The sequence below is a fragment of the Balaenoptera acutorostrata genome, chromosome 15, assembly GCF_949987535.1.
Source record: "Balaenoptera acutorostrata chromosome 15, mBalAcu1.1, whole genome shotgun sequence".
Taxonomy (NCBI): Eukaryota; Metazoa; Chordata; class Mammalia; order Artiodactyla; family Balaenopteridae; genus Balaenoptera; species Balaenoptera acutorostrata.
Window position 1 is genome coordinate 12,188,270 of NC_080078.1, and position 19,404 is coordinate 12,207,673.

General features: G+C 44.5%; 1 protein-coding gene across 4 annotated transcripts in view; it reads left to right on the forward strand.

Moving 5' to 3' along the window:
* The first annotated feature begins 2,079 nt into the window (after positions 1 to 2,079).
* The window catches only part of AUTS2 (activator of transcription and developmental regulator AUTS2), a 1,113,272-nt gene continuing 1,095,947 nt past the window's right edge, over positions 2,080 to 19,404 (forward strand). For all 4 annotated transcript variants that reach the window (XM_057528426.1, XM_057528428.1, XM_057528427.1 and 1 more), the window contains exon 1: positions 2,080 to 2,845. In XM_057528426.1, the coding sequence (XP_057384409.1) occupies positions 2,537 to 2,845 (309 nt within the window). In that variant the 5' untranslated portion in view covers positions 2,080 to 2,536. The remainder of the gene's footprint in view (positions 2,846 to 19,404) is intronic.

Genomic DNA, 19,404 nt, shown 5'->3' on the forward strand with positions numbered 1-19,404 from the left:
CTTTTCTTCCAAGGGTAGGGTACTGGGGGTAAGGGGTGATGTGCCACGGTGTTTATGTGCCCGGACATAAACTGACGTGCGTAACTAACAGGCTGGTGGAAAGGGTTGTCGGCGTTTTTCTGATCCGTATCAGAAATTCCAGTGCCCCGAAAATGTACAGCTATTTTACCCAGAGAGGCTGGTCGCGTTTGTTGATCTATTCTGGGCTGCAGTCAACTCTTTTAATACAACTTTTTATAAGCATCAGCTACTTTGCGGCGGGAGGAGGGGCAGTGACAGGAAAAGCAGGGAACCCCCCTCTCCCCAGATAAAGAAAGCCCTCTGTGGCAGGGTCTGTGTTTTGCGGGTCTAACGGGTCCTCGGTCTGCGGCGGTCCCCGCCCCCTCCAGCCCCGCCTCCTCGCCCTAGGCGGCTGCAGCTGAGGTTCAAGTTCGGCAACCGGACGCGCGCTCGCTGCTCCGAAGCCTCCCGCGCCTCTCAAGGGCCCCCGCTCGAAGGCTAGGAGGGCTCAGAGGTCATTAGGGTGCGGGGTCACTCGGCCACGCGTTGTGCTACCACGTGGGAGAAAAGTTTCCAACTCTGCCATGGGGCCTCCCAGTGCCCCCCAGCGGAGCAGAGGCCCGCGCTTTGGCACCCGCTCCGTTTTCTGTCGCCTGCAGTCGCGCTCCATCTCGGGGAACCCCCGCCCCCTACGCCCCGGTATCCTTCTCTGAATCCCCTCCTTCCCTCCCTGCGAAGGTCGCACCAGGAAAATACCCTGGGAGGGGGTCTCTGGAGAAGGCGGCCGGGGCGCCTCCAGCTGGCCTGGGGTAGGGGGGGGTCCAAGGACAAGTGTCCCGAGGAAGGCGCGGAGGAGGGCGCGGAGCTGGGCGCGCGGAGTAGACAGGCGACAGCGGCCCGCACTTGACCCCGGTGCGACTGGCGGGAACATTCCGCGGCTCCCACACTCCCGCGCGCCAACTCTGGCGGGTCACAGCTGACCCCACGCGGGCTGCACCCTCCACGCCCCCACCCGCCCTCGCTCCCCTTTCCTGGCTCCCCTCCGCCCCCAGTGCGCAGGCCCGGCCGCCCCAGCGCGCATGCCCTGGGCTCGCGAGCGCGGCCAGCCCCCAGCCTTTTGCTTTCTACACACTCTACAACTGGGGAGGGGGCGGGGTGGAGGGAGCCCGGCCGGCCACGTGATCCAGCCGGCCGGGGCCGCGGGGGCGGGAGCGCGCGCCGAGCGAGGAGCGGGGAGGGCGGTGCGCGTGCGCGCGGCGCGCGCGGGCGGGCGCGGGGCTGGGCTGAGGCGGGCGGCGGCGGCGGTGGGCCGGTCGCGGAGGGGGAGGAGCGGGAGCTGAGCGAGGCAGGCGGGCGGAGGATGGGGCCGTGCCCGGGCTCCCGCTGCAGCCGCCGGGGGACACGCCGTGCACCCTCCGGCTCGGGGCTCTCGTGGCGGCGGCGGTGGCAGCGTTAGCGGCGGCGGCGAGAGCGGCGTTCCCGGCGCTTCCTGGCCGCGCTTCTCCCTCAGGCTGGGCGAAGAGAAGAGGCGGCGGCGGCGACACACCGGTGTCTCTCCCGCTGGAGATTTCTTTCTGCTTTCCTCGTCGACTGACTCGCCCCCTCCCTTTTTTGAGGAAGGGTGATCTCTTCTCTGGGACTGGAGAAAATATTTTTTTGAGGAGGGGGGGTGGGTGGCAGCCTCAGGGGCTGCTTCTTCTCTTCTTTCATCTCCTCCTCCTCCCCCCTCCAAGCCCGAAAAGCAAACCCCACAACTGCTCCAGCATCCTCCTTCCCTTCCTCCACCTCCCTTCTCCACCTCTTCCAGTTTCGCCCTCTCCCCTTCTAATTATTTCATTATTATGCTTCCCTCTCTGGGGGGTCTCGTCCCTCTCTGGTCGCTTAGAAGCCTTGGCCTCCCCTGGATGCATTTCTTAAAAATTTTGGAGCCAGGGAGTGAGTTTTGTCTGAGGCGTGTGTGAGAGGCGTCGGGGGTGTTTTCCTGCGCGAGGGGCGGGTGAAGTTCATTGCCCCCACTTTCCCGCGACCTTTTCGGGCCCGATTTGGAGTCGAGGGGGGGGGCAGGCGTTTTCGGGGGGCGGGGGGCGCGGCGGAGAATGGCCGCGGGGAGGGCTCCCCGGAGCCTCCTAGTCTCTTGATCAAAGCATTCCGCTATTCTGATTTATTGCCTGCTTGGTGAGTTATTTTTTTTTTTTCCCCCTCTAAAGGAGACCTGTGTGTTCAGCCATTACTTTGCTCGGCGCTGCTCACAGGAATCTCCGACCCTCGGTGCTGTGGGCAGCCCCGCACTTGGGCTCCTCGCCTCTCGCCCTCGCTCCCGTCCCTCCTCCCTCTCTCCGCCCCTTCCCCCTTTTCTTTCTCCGCTCTTTCTTCCCCTCTCTCCCTTCTTTCGGCCGCCGTCTCCCCCGCGCCCTCCTCGGGGCGGAGGGAAGCCGAGAAGGGGGAGGGAGGGATTGGTGTCAATTTTTTTGTGCGGCCGCGGCCGGAGCCTGTGGCGGGCAGGCGGCGAGCGGGGAGACCCCGGCGAAGCAGAGCCATGGATGGCCCGACGCGGGGCCATGGACTCCGCAAAAAGCGGCGGTCGCGGTCTCAGCGAGACCGGGAGAGGCGCTCCCGGGGCGGACTGGGGGCCGGCGCGGCCGGCGGCGGCGGGGCCGGCCGGACCCGGGCGCCCTCGTTCGCCTCGTCGTCGGGCTCCGACAAGGAAGACAATGGGAAGCCCCCGTCCTCCGCCCCGTCCCGGCCCAGACCCCCGCGGAGGAAGCGGAGAGAGTCCACCTCAGCCGAAGAGGACATCATTGATGGATTTGCCATGACCAGCTTTGTCACTTTTGAAGCGCTGGAGGTAAGGGGGACCCCCCTCCCCCCGGTTTCCCTTTATAGGCACGACCCCCCCCCCCGGCTGCGCCCGGCTCTGCTGCCTCCCCCGCCGCGCTCCGGTCTGTCTGTCTGTCTGTCTGTCTAGGCTGAGGTCTTATTGTTGGGGGGGGAGCTGGGGGCGCGGGCAGACAGGCAGCAGGAGGGAATCGACAAGCCGTGCCTGGTCTCCAGGTTTCCTCGTTCCTTCTCGCGTTCCCCCTGCGCCCCCTCCCCGCACCCCCTCCACAGCAGATGGGCAGAAAGAAAGGGGTGCAGGCATCACAACAATGCGCCCCCCTCCACGGAGAGCTCTGCCCCTACTCCTTCCTCTTCTCCCTCCCCAATCATGGCTTCTTGGCTGGTGGAAGTCTCTGCTGGGTTTGGGGCGCCTGTGGACGGTTCTCTGTGTGCTTTATACAGAGCCATATGTCCCTGTGTGTGTGTTTGTATAGACCTTTCCTGGGTGTCCTCGGGACCAGAGACTGATGGGGTTTTGTGGTTCTTTGCCCCCCTCCCCTGCCCCCTTTTTTTCTTTTCATTTCTTTTTTCTTTCTTTCCTTTTTTTTTTTTCTTCTTTTTTTTGGTGAAGCTGGGGAAGGGGGCGTTTTCTCCTGGTTGGGAGAAAGGAGGGAGGAGGGGAGGGAAGAGAGGAAAGGATGGAATATCTTTCTGTATTCCGAACAGGGCTCTATTACAGAAAGGGTTAATTGTAATATTATCTATACACATACATATGCACATGTGTGTGTACATGAGCAATTCGGTTAAAGGACAGAAAAATGTATACTAGAGAGGACTGGTGGGAGGAAAGAATAAAATCCTAGCTGGTATCTGAAGGGCTTGTCACCCAATTGTCCCTCTCCTTTTCCTTTTTTTTTGTGTTTTTTTTAATCTTTCTGATTGGCTTTGTGTGTGTGTATATCTATGTGTGTCTTTCTTTATTCTTTGGGCACCTGCAGCATTGATTTCCAAATGCACATTTTCCTGCCAGCTAAAGGGCTCCTTGGGGGTGGTGATGGGGGGCAGGTAGGGGGAGATTGTCCAGGGGTCAGAGGGAAACTCTCTTTACCTGGATGGATCTGATTTGGTGCTGGCATGGGTCACTGGCCTGTATAAAGGTAACCCCCTTTTTTCTCCTCCACCCCCAACACACCACACATACAGAGCGCTTTGAGACTCTGCAGAGTTGGTCCGGCTTTCTTAAGAACAAAACCAAGCTAGGAGTTGGTTTCTAGCCTTTTCTGCACCTGATGTGATGGTTTGAGGTTCCTGAAAGAAACTTTTCCTTTTCCCTTTGGTTTTTGCTGTTATTATGGTATTGTTTGCAATGCTCAAATGTAAGCTTTGTTAATGATAGCTTAAGTCTCATATGCGGTAACTGTACAGGTTTAGAGGTTTAGATGGCTGGTTCTGTGTGTGTGTTTGGGTGTCAAGTTTAAATATTTTTAAAAAGGAAGCCTTCCTGTTAGGGTTGTTCTTTTCTGTTTGAACTGCTTTTTGGTTGGGTTGCTGGTGGTGATGGTGGCTAGTGGTTGGGGAGGAAGGGAGGGTGGTGGTATTGGTGGCCATAGATTCTGATGTTAGTGATTGAATCAGTTGTCCTTGGGTTCTAGAACTGGTGGTTTATTGGCTAAAATGGATCTTATGGAGTTCTTTTGAGTGTTGAGGCTCACCACTTATTAGGATAATTCTAACTGTGGCTTCAACTTTGCCAAGGTGGGAGGGTACTGTACAGTGTGACCTCTTTCTCTCTGTCTCTCTGCCTCTCTTTTGCTTTAAAATAGGAATTGAAATGTCAATACGTGTCCTAGTACATGAATTAGAAAATGCTGCCTAGGATTTGGTTGCTATCAGTGGTTGGTTTAGGACAGTATTTGTAAGAGCTGCTTATAAGTGGTTTTGCTTCCTGCATGGTTATCCTGCTTTGCTATGTGGCCCTTCTCAGTAAGTAAGCAAGAGGGGCCTCCAGATTCCCATGAACATTTTTAAAGGCCAGGTAAAGATAAATATAACTTATGCAGTTGTTTTTGATTGTTCTACTTTTAATAAATATTTGACTGGGCTTGTGATGTATATGTCTATCCATCTGGCTTTTGAGAGAAAATGTGCCCATTCCAGTTTCTTCTGGGTGTAAAAAATTTTTAATTTTTAAAGGCCAAGTTTGAAATGTACCATTAATACCATTCCTTTCCTTGCTGTGATTATTTTTCTGCTACTTTTCTAGATTCAAAACCCAGGTTACTTTGGTTAGCTGAATATTATATTACCTTCATATCTGAATATCATTTGAATATCTTTGTGTGGGTGTAAGGTCTAACTTTTTAAAAAGTTTCTTTAAAACTTTATAGAAAAATTTAAACATATACAGAAGTACAGAGAACAGTATAACAATCCCCAATGTACTGATACACCACCACCAGGTTCAACAATTGCCAACTCATGTCTCATCTTTATGCCATCTACTCATTCTCTCCTCCCAGATGTGATGTGAGAAATAGGTATGTATTTCTAAGTGGTAATGACTCAAAAAAACCCTAAAAAACAAAAAAACAAACCCACCCAAACCCATAGTACCATTATCACACCTAGGTTAATTAACAGCAGTTCCCTAATATCATCAGATATCCTGTCAGTGTTCACATTTAGGCATCCTAATTTTTGTAGGAAAGCTGTAAATACACTTCTGAGGTTAAAAACACACAGTGGGGAATAAAAATCATCATGTGTGTCTGGTTCTCTGGGAAAAGGTAGAACTGTTTGCTGCTTATCACGTTTGTGTCCATGCTGGATGGTCAGACATATGTGTGTGGTGATCATTAAAATAAAACCTCTGGTGTCCCACTGTACTCAGTTTGGAAGATTTACTGAACTATCACTAAGAAATGCGAGAGCTTATTAGGAAACAGGCAACTAAACTGTGAACTTGGACAGAAATGTATGTTACAGGAGTGCTTGTAAATGTTAAGAATTATTAGAGATTCTAAGCGTTATCCTAAATACATACTGTGTTTTTTTGTGTGTAGAAATGAAATCAGTTGTCACCACGTGTCATCAAGGTTGCTGCTAGTATGATACTGTGATTAGAAACCAGAAATATTAGCTTGCACAGCTTGGCTTTTAAGCTTATGTGGGTTTAGAGCAGTAGCTAGCTAACTGGGGGGTGTATACTTTGGGTGTTAATGGACACATCATTTGACTCCTATGGTTTTGTCTGGAGTAGCTCATTTTGACTTCCCTTTTAAGAAGAGGCTCCTAACTCATAATGAAATGTCCTGATAAAATTGTTCCAGACTAACTGTGGTTTTACTTATAGTACTGGAGGAAAAATAAGAAACTTGTCTAATGAGAACCTACATTTTTATGTTGATTTATTTTTCACTACTGTTGGTTCTTATTTAAAATGAAAGCTTTGGATGGGGTTTGAGAAGTCCCACACTTTATATGCAGTGAAACTGGCAGAGGTAGTTTCGTATTCTGCAGGGACACTTGTCTTGAGTAATTGTGCCCTGAAGTTCAAGTATGTGATTGTGAAGAGTCTCATGATAGAAGATAAGAGGGTAAGTGAGGAGGCGAAAGTTGAACATGGTGTTCTTTTCATTATGCATTTGAGAAGTCAGAATTACCATTTGGTATGGTATTGTTTATTTGAATATTCTTTGAATACAAGTGAATATCCCCAGATATCAAGCCTCATTAAAAAGTGGTTTCCAGCAAACAAAGTATAAATGGGAATGTTGGGGTTCTAGTACTGTCAGCATACCCTGATGTGCCAGATAATATTACCTTTCTGTCGTTATTTGCATTTCTTTCTGTGTAGTCTTGATTAGGAAGCCGTGTGAGCACTATGACTGAAAATTTGCAAATCCACTATTTTCCCCCTCACTCGGCTGCTATGTACCGGGTTCTTAGGGCAGCCTCCTTTTGTACAACTGACCAAGGGAAGCAAAGATGCAATTGTGGGATTAGCAGGTAGGAGGCTAGTTGGAGCTTTGCAGGCTTGTGAAAATGAAGGAAGACTCATTTCTGGTGGGTGGAGGATCAAACTAAGACTTTCATGTGGTCTTCATTTCCTATTTGTTTCAGGGCTTACCCGCACTTTGGTAGCATAAACAGGCTGTACGGAATTTGATGTGCTTGTAACGTGCCAGGTTAGTAGGCTGTAATAATTTACTATGGTCAAATCTCACTTATTCCGTTGTTTAAAAAACATTAATCGTTTTCCTTGTATCAGTCAGCAAATATTCATGGAGTGTTTGATATGTGCAAGGTACTAGAAAGAGTACAGACACCTAAAATATATATAGTGTCTTGAAGGAGTGTGCAGTGTAGTTGAAAAATTAAGTCCAGCACCTATAAAATGATTTTGAAACAGGCACTTGAATGCCTAATACCAACTAAGTGCAATAGGCTTTCAGAGAAGGGATAGTGAGATAAGCTGAAGTGTTCGAGAAGGCTTCCTGGAGAATATGGGGCCTAGAAGGCTGAAGTGATTTGGATAGACACGGAGGGAGTCGGGGGGTGGGGGGCATTCTAAAAAGAGGGAATGGTGAAGAAGGCACAGAAACAAGATGGGTGATTAGGTTTTGCGGGCAAGGAAGTGCTGGTAGAAATGAGAACAAAATTGTGTAAGAAAGAGTGCTTGTTTGGGAGTCGGGAGACCAGTGGAGACCCACACTCCAGGCTTGGCTGTCCTAACTAGTTGAGTGACCTTGGGAAGGCACTCTTTAAAAGCCTCATTTTCTTTTTCCACAAGTTGAGAGGTTTAGAGTAGTTTTAGAGCAAAGGTACCCCAAGCTGGAATGGAACATAGTTCTGTGGACGTTCATAGGTTGTGTTCCAGACCAAAAAAGTGTGATCTACTCTCAGATAGTTTTGGAACTTGATGGGCTAGACAAAATTAAATGGGTGACTTGTTCTGCCCAGGTTAGAAGTCTTTTGTAATGTGTATATGAGTTTTGAATATTAGAGAAGGAGAAGTGATGTGCCTCATTTCCTAATTTATATGACCACAGGGCACTTTCATTCTCGGCGCTATAATTCACAATCTATAATCCAGTATGGGAAATGCTGGAAAAGATTTCAATGGTCCCTTCCAGATCTTGGCACTTGGTAGTCTCTGAGTCTAGGGTGAGTGGGCTGATGATAGACAACTTGGAAAACCAGGCACAGAAGTTTGGAGTCAGAGTAGAGGCTGCTGCTTAAGTAGGAGTGGCAAGGGGAGTGTGAGATGTAAATAATGATGATTAGTCCACTTTTCCTTCTGCTCCCTTTTCCTGCCTGGTGTCAGCCCTTCATTGATTGTTAGTAACCCCACACATGAGGTGAATATTGGTGAGTGATCTCATTAATAGTTCTTTCATTGTGATAGCAGCCCAATTCTGATGCTACCAAGCTGCCTTCCAGCCAGAGTGAGTTTTAGCCTATCTTGGTTCCTTCTGGTTTCCTGTACTGCTGATTTTTAGCAAGCTGGGAAAGAAGGCTGGATGAGAAAGGAGGTTGACACTGATGTTAAAATAAAGGTTTCAAATTATCTGCCTTTTGCTCGTTTATGTATGATGTGTTCATTCAAGAAAGGTCAGAACCCTTCATCTGCTGTTACACAGCCAGTGAAAGCTATGGAGCTATGTTTTTGTTACATTTTTTGCTTTCTATCTTGGAAAGTTTGGGATGGGACTGTGGAGTAAATGGGTCAGTTCCAGCATTTCACTTCAGACAATTTGCATAGCTTTAGGATCTGAGGAGTTCCTAAGTGGTGAGAAAGTCTATAGAAAAAAAAAAGGACTGTGAGTGTGCTTGGTTATGAATTCAAGTATATTACTCTGCTTACTGAATTTCAGTATTTCACTGAACAAGGCAGAGCATCACTCCAGAAGTATTTATGGGAGATGAGGTCGAAGATGGCAATACGGTGATTCCACATGCCTTGTGTTAGTTGTTGAGATGAACTACTTTAGATCTTTTTTGGAAGTAGGCAGGGTATACATGAACCAGTAAATTTAAAAACTGAATCACAAAGTTAGTGATTACCCTTTGATCCTTTTTGAGAGTGTTTTCCTCTAGCTTTCACCATTGAAAAAGGGTTAAAAAAGACAGGGCATTCAACATGATTCCAGGAGATTCAAGGAGCATTGAGGGTGTTAAAGAGATTCTAACTATACAACAGTTCTATATGCTGTCAAAAATAAATGTTGATTATTTAGTTTGAGAGAATGTGAGGATTAGAAATAAGGTCTCCAAGCCAAAAAAATAAGAGTTGAGGGCAGCTGTTAAAAAATAATTTAGGTTCCACTTGCTAAACTTGGAAGCCTTTGGACATAAGGTCAATTGCACTTTTTGATGGAGGGAGTGTGTGTGTGTGCACGCATGCAGAGGGTGGATGGTGGGTTAGTGTTTTTACATTTTATTTTACCCCTATGCTGTAGTATACTAATACATTAAGTGTAGCCTAACTTTGTAGAAGTGCCTCATACTATTTTTTTTTCCTCAAGAAACAACACTTTTTTCAGGGTTAGGATTAAACCCAATATTTAGTTGATATAGGAAAAAGACCTTGGTAATGGGATAGCAGCTATTCATTTGAGAAAGTTCTGGAAAAAAAATCAGATTAAAAAACTCTCAAATAACTGAAGTTTGGAAGAACAGGAAGGGAATTAATTTGGCGAAACCCAAGACAGGAGAGGATCAAAACCAATTTAGGGACATTTAGCTGGGTCAGAACAGTTTTTCTTATATAATGTATACCCGTTCAATGAATAGATGAATGCAGAATTTCTTTTTTTCTAGAAGTGGGGCATAGAATTTAAGGCTGGTGAGACCCTAAATTTGCGTTTCTTCTTCCAGATCTGAACTGTGTTCTTCCTTCATTTCTTCTAACAAGCCTGCAGGGTAGGGGGTATGCAGTCAGTACCTATCTTGTAAGGTCACAAAGAATAGATCCTTTTTATGCTGTTAGTGACTGAGGAGGGGAGGGGTGGATTTCACTTAGTCTGGCTTCCTTTGCTTGCTTAGGAAGAGACTAGGCAAGTACAGGCTTCTTTGTGTCATTCCTTTTCAGTCTCTGATTCCATCTTTTGCAAGGGGACTTGTAGCCTGAAATCATTTGCATTGCTGCCGTCTTTCTAGGTTTTTATTTCACATACTAGTGCATGTGTCAGTCTCATCCTAGGATCCAGTAGACTCCCCACCGCCCACTGCCCGCCTACCTTCTTCTCTCCCTCCCTCCCAACTTCCTTCCCCCTTTCCTCTTCTCTTCCTTTACTGAGATAGAGTTATCAAAATTACGAATTTTGAAAGGCAATGGATTTAGGAAGTTCTGAATGAAATGTAGAAACTTTAAATTACAAACCTTCATTATTTGAACATTGACAGTCTGTTTGAGGGACTCTGAAGGTAGCACCATGAGGGTAAATTGCTTGCCTCAGTTTTCTGGGCTGTTATCAGCTCATCATTCTGATTCCTCATTCATTTGTGAGCTCTGGTTAGAGTTTGCCTGAATAAATACCACAAATGACCAAGTACATACAAATATTTTGTCGTTTTGGCTTGCCACTATGCCATGTAGTGCCATATCTCTGGGCCCTGGAAAACCCAAGTGTGCGGAGATATGGCATTTGGACACAAGTAAAATGGAGTCACAAGAGGAGAAGGGAAAGCCCACAGTTTGTAAGTAAAGGAAAGTGGTTAATGCAGGTTGGGATTCATTTTTGACAGAAAGCCTTCAAGTTGCAGGTACTGTGTGATTGTTATTAACTGAAGCGTTTTGAAATGACCTGGGTTAGATACGGAAACACAGCCTGTGAAGACAAAATGCGACTCTTGGTTATATGGGTGAAATGTGATACCTTTAGACTGAATCTGGGACAGGATTTAAGTCAATGCCAGGGTCAAGTTGTGATGATTCCTGAGGGATGTCAGGGATGTTGCTTTCCTTGTCTCCACACTTACCTTCCCGTATAGCACAACCCACCAACTTCATTTTACATTTCTGCAAAGTTTCTCATGGCAGTGATATTTTAGAGCTTGAAAAGAGGAATTAAGAGAGTCTAGTATTGCAGTGATTTCTCGATAGTTATAGTGAAGTAGAGGTTTTTTTTGGTTGGTTGCTAGGGTCTCTGTTCAGTTATGCTTACTGGCTAAAGCTTGCTGGCTAAAGGTGATTTAGTGAATAGTTTTCCATAGTTAGAAACCAAGTAAGAAAAAAAAAAACCTAAGGAAATAAAGATGTAGATGGAACAGTAGTTGAACATTAGAATATCACTTGTTTTCCAGCCACATACTAGAAATTCCAATGTTCCACCCATTCTCTCTGTACATGTTCAGTTGGCAAAAATAATGAAGGTCCTGGATTGTGCTGTTCTAAGAAATGATCTTATATAGTTCAAGTGAAATTATACTTTCACTGGGGCAAAAGGGGAAACAAGCATTTGGCATTGTGCGTTGCTACATATTACAAATTTTGCTCCTTTCTCATTTGTTAGGCTGATCAGTTTGATTATTTGTGAAAATTACAGTTTTGAGATTAATGTGCATAGCTACATCTTCAGGGGGTGTTATCCTAAAGTTAGGACCTCAACTTTTTCAGAGAAGTCTTTTGATCCATTTTAGTTCAGCTATTGTTGGTTGATGTGCTTTCTAAGCCAGAGCGGCATTAGAGGCACAGATGTTGTCTTTAGAAATGCTGTAGTTCTACCTCTCATTTTGCAAATGAAAACACAGCCTAGAGGGGTTAATTGTCCTGCTTAAGATCACACTGGGAGTTAGAGGCTCTCACTGTTATCCAGTGAAACTAGGAGACTGCTTTTCCTCATACTTGGATTCCTAAGGATTGGGAACATTGGAAGGTAAAAAAACAAAAACAACAACAAAAAAAACACTGCAAATGAGGATGAGCAACCATGATTGTAAAGATTCCCATTTTTTCCAAGAAATGTTCTGATTATTACCCAGTATCTTTCCCCCAGTGTACAATTGGCCTTGCTCTGCAGGTCCATTAGTCTTTTTTAACTCCCCCCTCCCCTCCATAATGAGGATGTAAAAGAAAAAATAAATATTAGGGTGATGATATGAGGGTTTTTTATCCTTGAATAACCGATGGAAAGATAAAATAATTATTTGAATGTAAGATGATCTTAATGTGGCCCACTTAAAATTTTAACGTAATTTTTTTGGGTAGAATATTTTCTTCAGCCTGGCAATTCAGAGAGACTCAGCGCAACTTACTGAAGTTGGTAGCAGAACATTTGAAACAAGTGAACTTTGGAATATGGTTGAGTTGAAGACTCAACCAAACTTTTCTTCTGAAGAAGAAAGACTCAAAATATTAAATCCACATGATGTGTTGGCTAAGGCATCTTGCCTGTTTATTGCTGAACCAGAAAATTTATAACAACTGTTTGTCATGTGTATATATTTATAGCCATTCATACAATGAAAAGAAGTTTTCATGAGATTGTCATAACATATCAAGATGGATGTAATTAAAACAGAAGCAGATTGACACCCTGAATTAAATGCAAACCATAAACCAGGATACCTGAGCATTGGTACCTTACATATTTGCTGCAGGGGGCTGTCAGCCAAATATGCAAATAAAAAGACATTGATGAATTTCCCCGGGTGTGTATGTTGTGGTTGCAGAGAACCCAACTATTTTATTAATCTTTTATCAAGCATTGTTTAGATTGCAGCAGCAATGGAATGTATTAATTTGGCAGACCAAATAGCTTAGGACCAGAAAGTAGGAAATAATAAGGGGAACACATGATTGATATACTGTCCTATAAATAACACATGCAACTGACAGAGGGGCTGAGTAATCTTTAGATCTGTGCTTAATGTCACTGATGGAGTTGTTAAACCAGGATGTTTGAGTTGAACTTCAATCAGAGGGGCTGCCTCCCATTTAAAATGCAGGTCTATCTCTAGTTATACCCTGGACTGATGTGTTGACAAAATTGGTGTAAATCGAATTTTTGTAAATTGGGTGAATGCACCAGGGGAATCTTACTGTGAAAAAATATGATTAAAAAAGAAAATCAAGTATGGTACTTCTCTTTGCATAGAAGCTTGGATTTTGTTAGAGTGAGTCTCTTTAGATGGGCATTGCTTTTCCTGAGACACTTAAAACTGCATGTGTTCCCCGTGCTCCTGGAAGAAAGTGACTGTGAGATTTGCATTTTCTGTACAGGTTTCATACCTCACTTGGTCGGTGCTTCCAGGAATAATTGGTGGTGATTTGAATAAGCCCGCACCATTCAGATTTCAGAGGTTGGTTTTCAAGTGCGTGCTAAAGGAGGGCTTGCAGCTATGAATATGAAGTATGATTTCCATATCTGTTCCATTGGGAAGTCCAGGCATGTCATAACCACTTCAGAGCCATGATTGTATGGAGACACCCTAGCTATAATTTTTCTATATGACAGTTCATTTTTAAAATTGTAAAGATGCCAAATGCAGGACTGTATTGTTATTAAGGAAGTCGGTGACATCTGTTATATCTTGTTTAACCAGGGGAGGAAAATGCTTTCATCAAAACATCTAATTATGCCCTCTCAACTGATGAAAGATCTTTTGCTAAATTTTTGGAATTGGCCTTAATGGAAGAAGCTGGCCTCTACAGGAACTGTGAAGTAAATTTACTCTTTTTATTTGAAAAATACTTATCGCTAACCGTGGTGACATAAGGGTATTTTAATTTTATCAAATTGCTCTTGTGCTATGTGTTGAAAGTAGATATTTTCAGAAGTTGTCTAAGCCAGCATGAAGTTTTTGTTTTTGTCCTCCCTCTCACCCTCATAGCATGTGAGGCCCCAGAGGCAGTTTGTACTTACAGATGTGAGCCTAGGAAGATACTTGGTGGCTAACAGCCACCTGGAGAGGGAGCAAATGATAATTACAGGTGAGAAGCTGGGGGATAATTCAGCCTGTGTGCTGGGAGGTGTGATTTCATACCTGAGTGTTAAAACCTTCCCTGTTAGACAGTTGTGTTGTTTTAAAATTAGTTTTATTAGTCTAATATAGAAGTGGCCCAGATTGTTCCAGGTCATCTTCAGTTGAAGGAATATAACTTTTTAAGCACTGAATATATAATGTGATTCCAGAAATATTTCCTGTGTTTAAAAGTAGTTTCATGTAATACCTGAAAGTGTCAAAAACTGTGTTTAATTCAGCATATCTACAACACTTCTCGCTTCCTTGATCACTTTATAAAAATTGTTAAATTTTTTGGCAATGTATTTTGGATCATGCACACTTTAAACTTGTCCAGTAAAGCCATCCTTTATCTGTATTTCAACCCAGAACTAGTTTTATCTGCAGCAATTCTGTTTCCAGAATCACAGATAACAGCAATAGTAATAGTAGTAGTAGTAATAATAATAATAATAAACTTACTGATAATGCTGACCTCAGAGCAATGCTTTATTTCTTAAATTTCAGAGTACTTCGTCTTTTTGAAATGATTTTCCCATGGATTGAGATCTTGGGGAAAGCCTAAGGGAGTTTTTGAAGTGTTGACCGTGACACAGTGTACTCTGTGTTTTATTTGGGACCTGGTGGGAAGTTCATGTGCTGTTAATTTTTTCTTGGTCTGTTATATGCTCTGTCATGGCTTGTTGTGTGTAACTTGGGAATATGACTGGAACCTTGGAAAAGAGAGAGCCAGAGTTATCTTCCTATATTTCTAATGTATTGTTTCATTTTCCTCTATTCTCTAACTTTAGCCTCTGTACTCTCCCTGCATATATCCTTCTTGAGGTATTTGAGGCTCTCAGAATTGTTGCTTCCTTTACTCAGTAATCCATGCGTAGTAGGTACTCAGTCAGTGCTTATTTAGGGTTGATCTATTTCCACAAAAATTCCATGAAAAGAAACTTTAGAAAAGGGAGCTACTACTTACTTAGTACTTACTCTGTGCCAGGCATTGTGCTTGGAATTTTGCATTCATCGTCTCATTAGAGCTACGCTGTGGAAAAAATGAATGATATCCCTGTTTTATAGTCAAAGACACTGAGGCTCAGAGAAGTTAAGTCAACTTGCAGAAGGTCAGTATGAGAGGCAGGAAATGCAGCGGTTTCTGCCTGACCTGAAAGCTCGAGCTCCTCATCCCTTTCCGCTCTTCTTTTAATACAGATTCATTTTGTGACAGAGTGCTGTTCTTTTAATAGAGATTCATTTTGTGACAGAGTCCCAGATGGGTCTCTGGTAGGTTACATTTGTTTGTTCCTTGTTGCTGCTGAAAATTGTCTTGGTTACAAGGGATTTTCTAGGTGTAATAATAGGATTTAGGGAGGGGAGAGTACCTCACCATCTTTTGGGAAGTTCTTTATTTTGTTTTTTTTTTTTTTTTAATTTTTATTTATTTATGGCTGTGTTGGGTCCTCGCTTCTGTGCGAGGGCCCTCTCCAGTCGCGGCAAGCGGGGGCCACTCCCCATCGCGGCGCGCAGGCCTCCCACCACCGCGGCCTCTCCTGCTGCCGAGCTGCTCCGCAGCATGTGGGATCCTCCCAGACCAGGGCCCGAACCCGCGTGCCCTGAATTGGCAGGCAGATTCTCAACCACTGCGCCACCAAGGAAGCCCTTTATTTTGTTTTTAAAAGCTGGAGTTTACCATAGGTGGCTGCCACTCATACAGTACATCTGTAGCATGTTTGTTGTTGGTTTGATTTTTTTTTTCTCTCTTTTTCTTTCTCTCTGTCCCTTTCACTGTTTTTCCCTGTATTAAAATCTGACCTTTTTCCTGGTCACACAGATCGGGTAGATTTTAAGCCTTTGTCAAAGGCAAGTGGTCAGGCTGGTAATATTGAGGGTAACTGTGTACTGAATCCTTCCACATACTTAATGTTGCTGATTTCTTACAACAGCCCCTAGAACAGAAGTGTAGAATTGGAGAAGGGACTGGCACCCTCTCAACAGGGCATTGTGGGTATAAGCTTATTTTCTACTCTAAATTCCTAAGTATTTTGCTTGATTTTAAACTATTCTAAGAAGTAGCACTTCACTTGGCAATCTATTCCACAATAAAACAGACCTTACTGGTAGGTTTTTGTTTTTGTTTTTTAACTAATAGGTACTGCATTCTTTCTGGTGAAAGAATGTACTAAGATAGCTTTATCTTGAAGGTACCAATGACAAATAGTACATTATTTCCTCTGTCATTGTTTCATTATTCTAAGCACATTTGCAAATTGTTCTCCCCCATAGCCCACTCCACCCTGTAGAGGTTTGTTTATGCTACCAAAGAGTATGTGGTATCTTCTCTCAAAAGAGAATGTGACTGTTAGATTTGCTTCTTATGGAAATCCCAGCTGTGATTAGAGTACCGTACATTTTTTTTTTAATATAAAGTTATTTATTTATTGACTGCGTTGGGTCTTCGTTGCCATGCGCGGGCTTTTTCTAGTTGCAGCGAGCAGGGGCTACTCTCCGTTGTGGTGCGTGGGCTTCTCATTGTGGTGGCTTTTCTCTTGTTGTGGAGCATGGGCTCTAGATGCGTGGGTTTCAGTATTTGTGGCACATGGGCTTCAGTAGTTGTGGCGCATGGGCTTAGTTGCTCCACGGCAGGTGGGATCTTCCCAGACCAGGGCTTGCACCCATGTCCCCTGCATTGGCAGGCGGATTCTTAACCACTGTGCCACCAGGGAAGTCCCAAGTACCGTACATTCTTGAGAAGCCCCCTCTTCATCTCCTCTGGGCCAAATTGGGCCTCCACACAGTTCATCTTCTAGGACTTGGGGATTCAGACCTGGCTGATTACCATCCCTTAAGGAGTGGTATAACACACACACGCACACGTGCAGTACCCTCCCTGGGTCTGACATTTTAGAAGATTTCTGGGTGAAAATATGAAGATAGTCAAAGTAAACACTTCTGTGAAAAGTCTCTTTTTGGAGAGAGGAGGCAGTTTCTTCTCAGAACCATTATGCTCTGAGACCTGCAGTCTTGCCCCTCTCTCTCCAACTACAGTTGAGCACGGTTATCCTTTTGCACATCCAAAATGGAAACACAGCAGATTTCAGTTTTTAGCAGTTTATGATTGTAGGGGAGACCCAAGTCAAAGCATGTCCTTTGAAATTTAACTATAACTGTAAAACTCTAGTGTCGTAGGCACCATACCTTTAAGTTCAGAGTTTTAAAAGCGATCCCTTATACCTGAATTTTACATATTTGTACAGTATGAGTTCTGTATCACTCTCGGGCCTGTCCCAGATTGTGAACACTAGGTAGGATCTGTGTATTTTAAACTTTTCCTTGTGTTGTTCCTTGCCTCTCGGGTGGTTTATAATACCCCTGTTGTGATGTTTTCTATTAGGTTGGGTACAGATGGGTGTCAGTTTCACTTCAGGGCAGTGGGTGCCCTCTGTTTACTGTTTTCAGATGAACATTACCTTAGCATTGTGTTGTAGATTTCTACATTGGCTGCCCATATTTCATCTGTACTCTTACTTCATTTAGTATGGTGTCCCTGGGATTAAGGACAGAGAAATATGTATGCTCAGGCTGATTTGGAAATTACATTGTTGAAATAAAGCCCATATGGCCATTGTAAAATGGTTAGTACTGCATATAATTGCCTTCCCAGTGATGTGCTTTGTCATTACTTCCATCTTCCAAGAAGCACTCCTGTAGCATGCTGACAGCAATGGCGTCATTAGAAAACATATGGACATGCAAAGGCATTAAATTGTCTTTAGCTTAAGGATTAGATTACAGTGTTAGAGGATGGGTCACCATGCTTTCAGTCGATAACTCTTGCTTAGTTCAGCACTACTAGGCTGGATGATAGAGATTTGCAAAGGTCCTGTTTACTTGTTAGCTGAGTATATTTCATATCTTTCCTGCAATTTTGAGGAAGTCTTTGAGCTGTGCATAAGATCTTATCACAATATTGTAGTCAGCTGGCTTTTCTGGGGTTTTGCTCACAACTGTTCATGCCTTGTGCAGAGTTCTTTTCTAGGACATGATACTCCCTCAACCTATGCTTTCCTGAATGTAAGTCCAAAGCTGGCTAAGGCAGGAGGTCATTTAGATGTAAAAAGAGACTAAGTAGTGGAGTCAGGAAGTCACCAGGTGGCTGCCATGTGGCCCAAATTTATATCCTCCATTGTATAACATCTGTCTCCACGTGGGTCCACCACCCTTCTTCCTTACCCCCTTAGAAGCAGTGAGATTTTTGCAGCCTAGAGGCTTAGCAGCAGGTCCCAGAAGCTCAGAGACGACGTAACAGGGCATGGAAAGAGATCCCAACCTGCCCCCTGTCCCCCATAGTAGGACATGCCTACTATTTGGTTGTAGGTATTTCAGGGATACAGCAGTTCTGGAACATGGTATGGTTTGAATTTTTAGGGTACTTTATGCAGCTGCCAGTGAATAATAAGTGAAATCACAGAATGGAAAGTCATTTATCAAATTTAATGTTTCTCTTTGGAGTCTCACAGAAATAACATGGACTTGGGAGACTTTCTGAGTAGTAAGTGACTTTGGAGATCATTTGGGCAGTGGTTTTTGGGGCACCTCAGGGGACACTGAGTCAGTGGAGGGGAGGCCCTGACCTCATTCAACCAGAGCTCCACCTTTACCTGTTTTATATATTATGTATTAAGAGTAAGATTCTCTTTGGGAAGAAAAAGGTATCTGAATTCGTCTGTTCTTTCATTCAAGAAATATTTATCAATTGCTTCTGTGAGCCAGGCAGGCACCGTTGTAGGCACAGGGGATGCTGAAGTGAATAAGAGAAATATATATCTGCTGTAACGGGGTTTATATTCTATCAGGGGTGGATGACATGCTGTAAATCATAAACAGATACATAATGTGTTCAGTAGTGACAGGGTTTTTAAAAGCAGGTTAAAGATATGAGAGTGAGAATCTGGTATGTGTGTGCAGATGTGCAATTTTATAGAGGTGGTTTTAGATAAGGCCTCTTCGAGGAGGTAATATTTGAGCAGAAACCTGAAGGAAGTGAGGGAGCAAGCACTGTGGATAGCCAGGGGCAGAGCATTCAACCAGAGCAAAGAGCAAGGGTGAAGGCTTGGAGGAAGGAGTGGCTTGGTGTGTGAGTAACTGTAGGAGGTGATGGTGGCTAGAATAGAGTGAGTGAGGAGGAGAGGGGCCAAGATGGGGGAGACGCCTGTAGGAACTTTGACTTTTAAACCCAAGTGACTTGAGAAATTTAAAAACAGTGAGAACGACTGTCTAAAGCCCTCATTTCCCAACCGATAAAGTCTTTGAACTTCCCCAAGATCACTTAGCTGGTATTAAAACAAGACCCGATCTAAAACTCACATGTTATATTCCTTTATGGGAGCCTCCCATTGTACCTCACCGCCACCACTCCAGGCCTTAGGAGCTATGGGGCATCTTTTTTTGGAGACCAGAGTATTTTGTCTCCTCTCCTGTTTATATGGATATGGTTCTCCCAAAAGACATGCTTCAAGAATATACAGAATTCCAATGCTTAATCACCACAAATTGGAAACGAGCTCTGTTCTTCAGTGCCAGAAGTCACCACCATTTGGGTGATTATTTTAATAACAGCAACAACAGTGA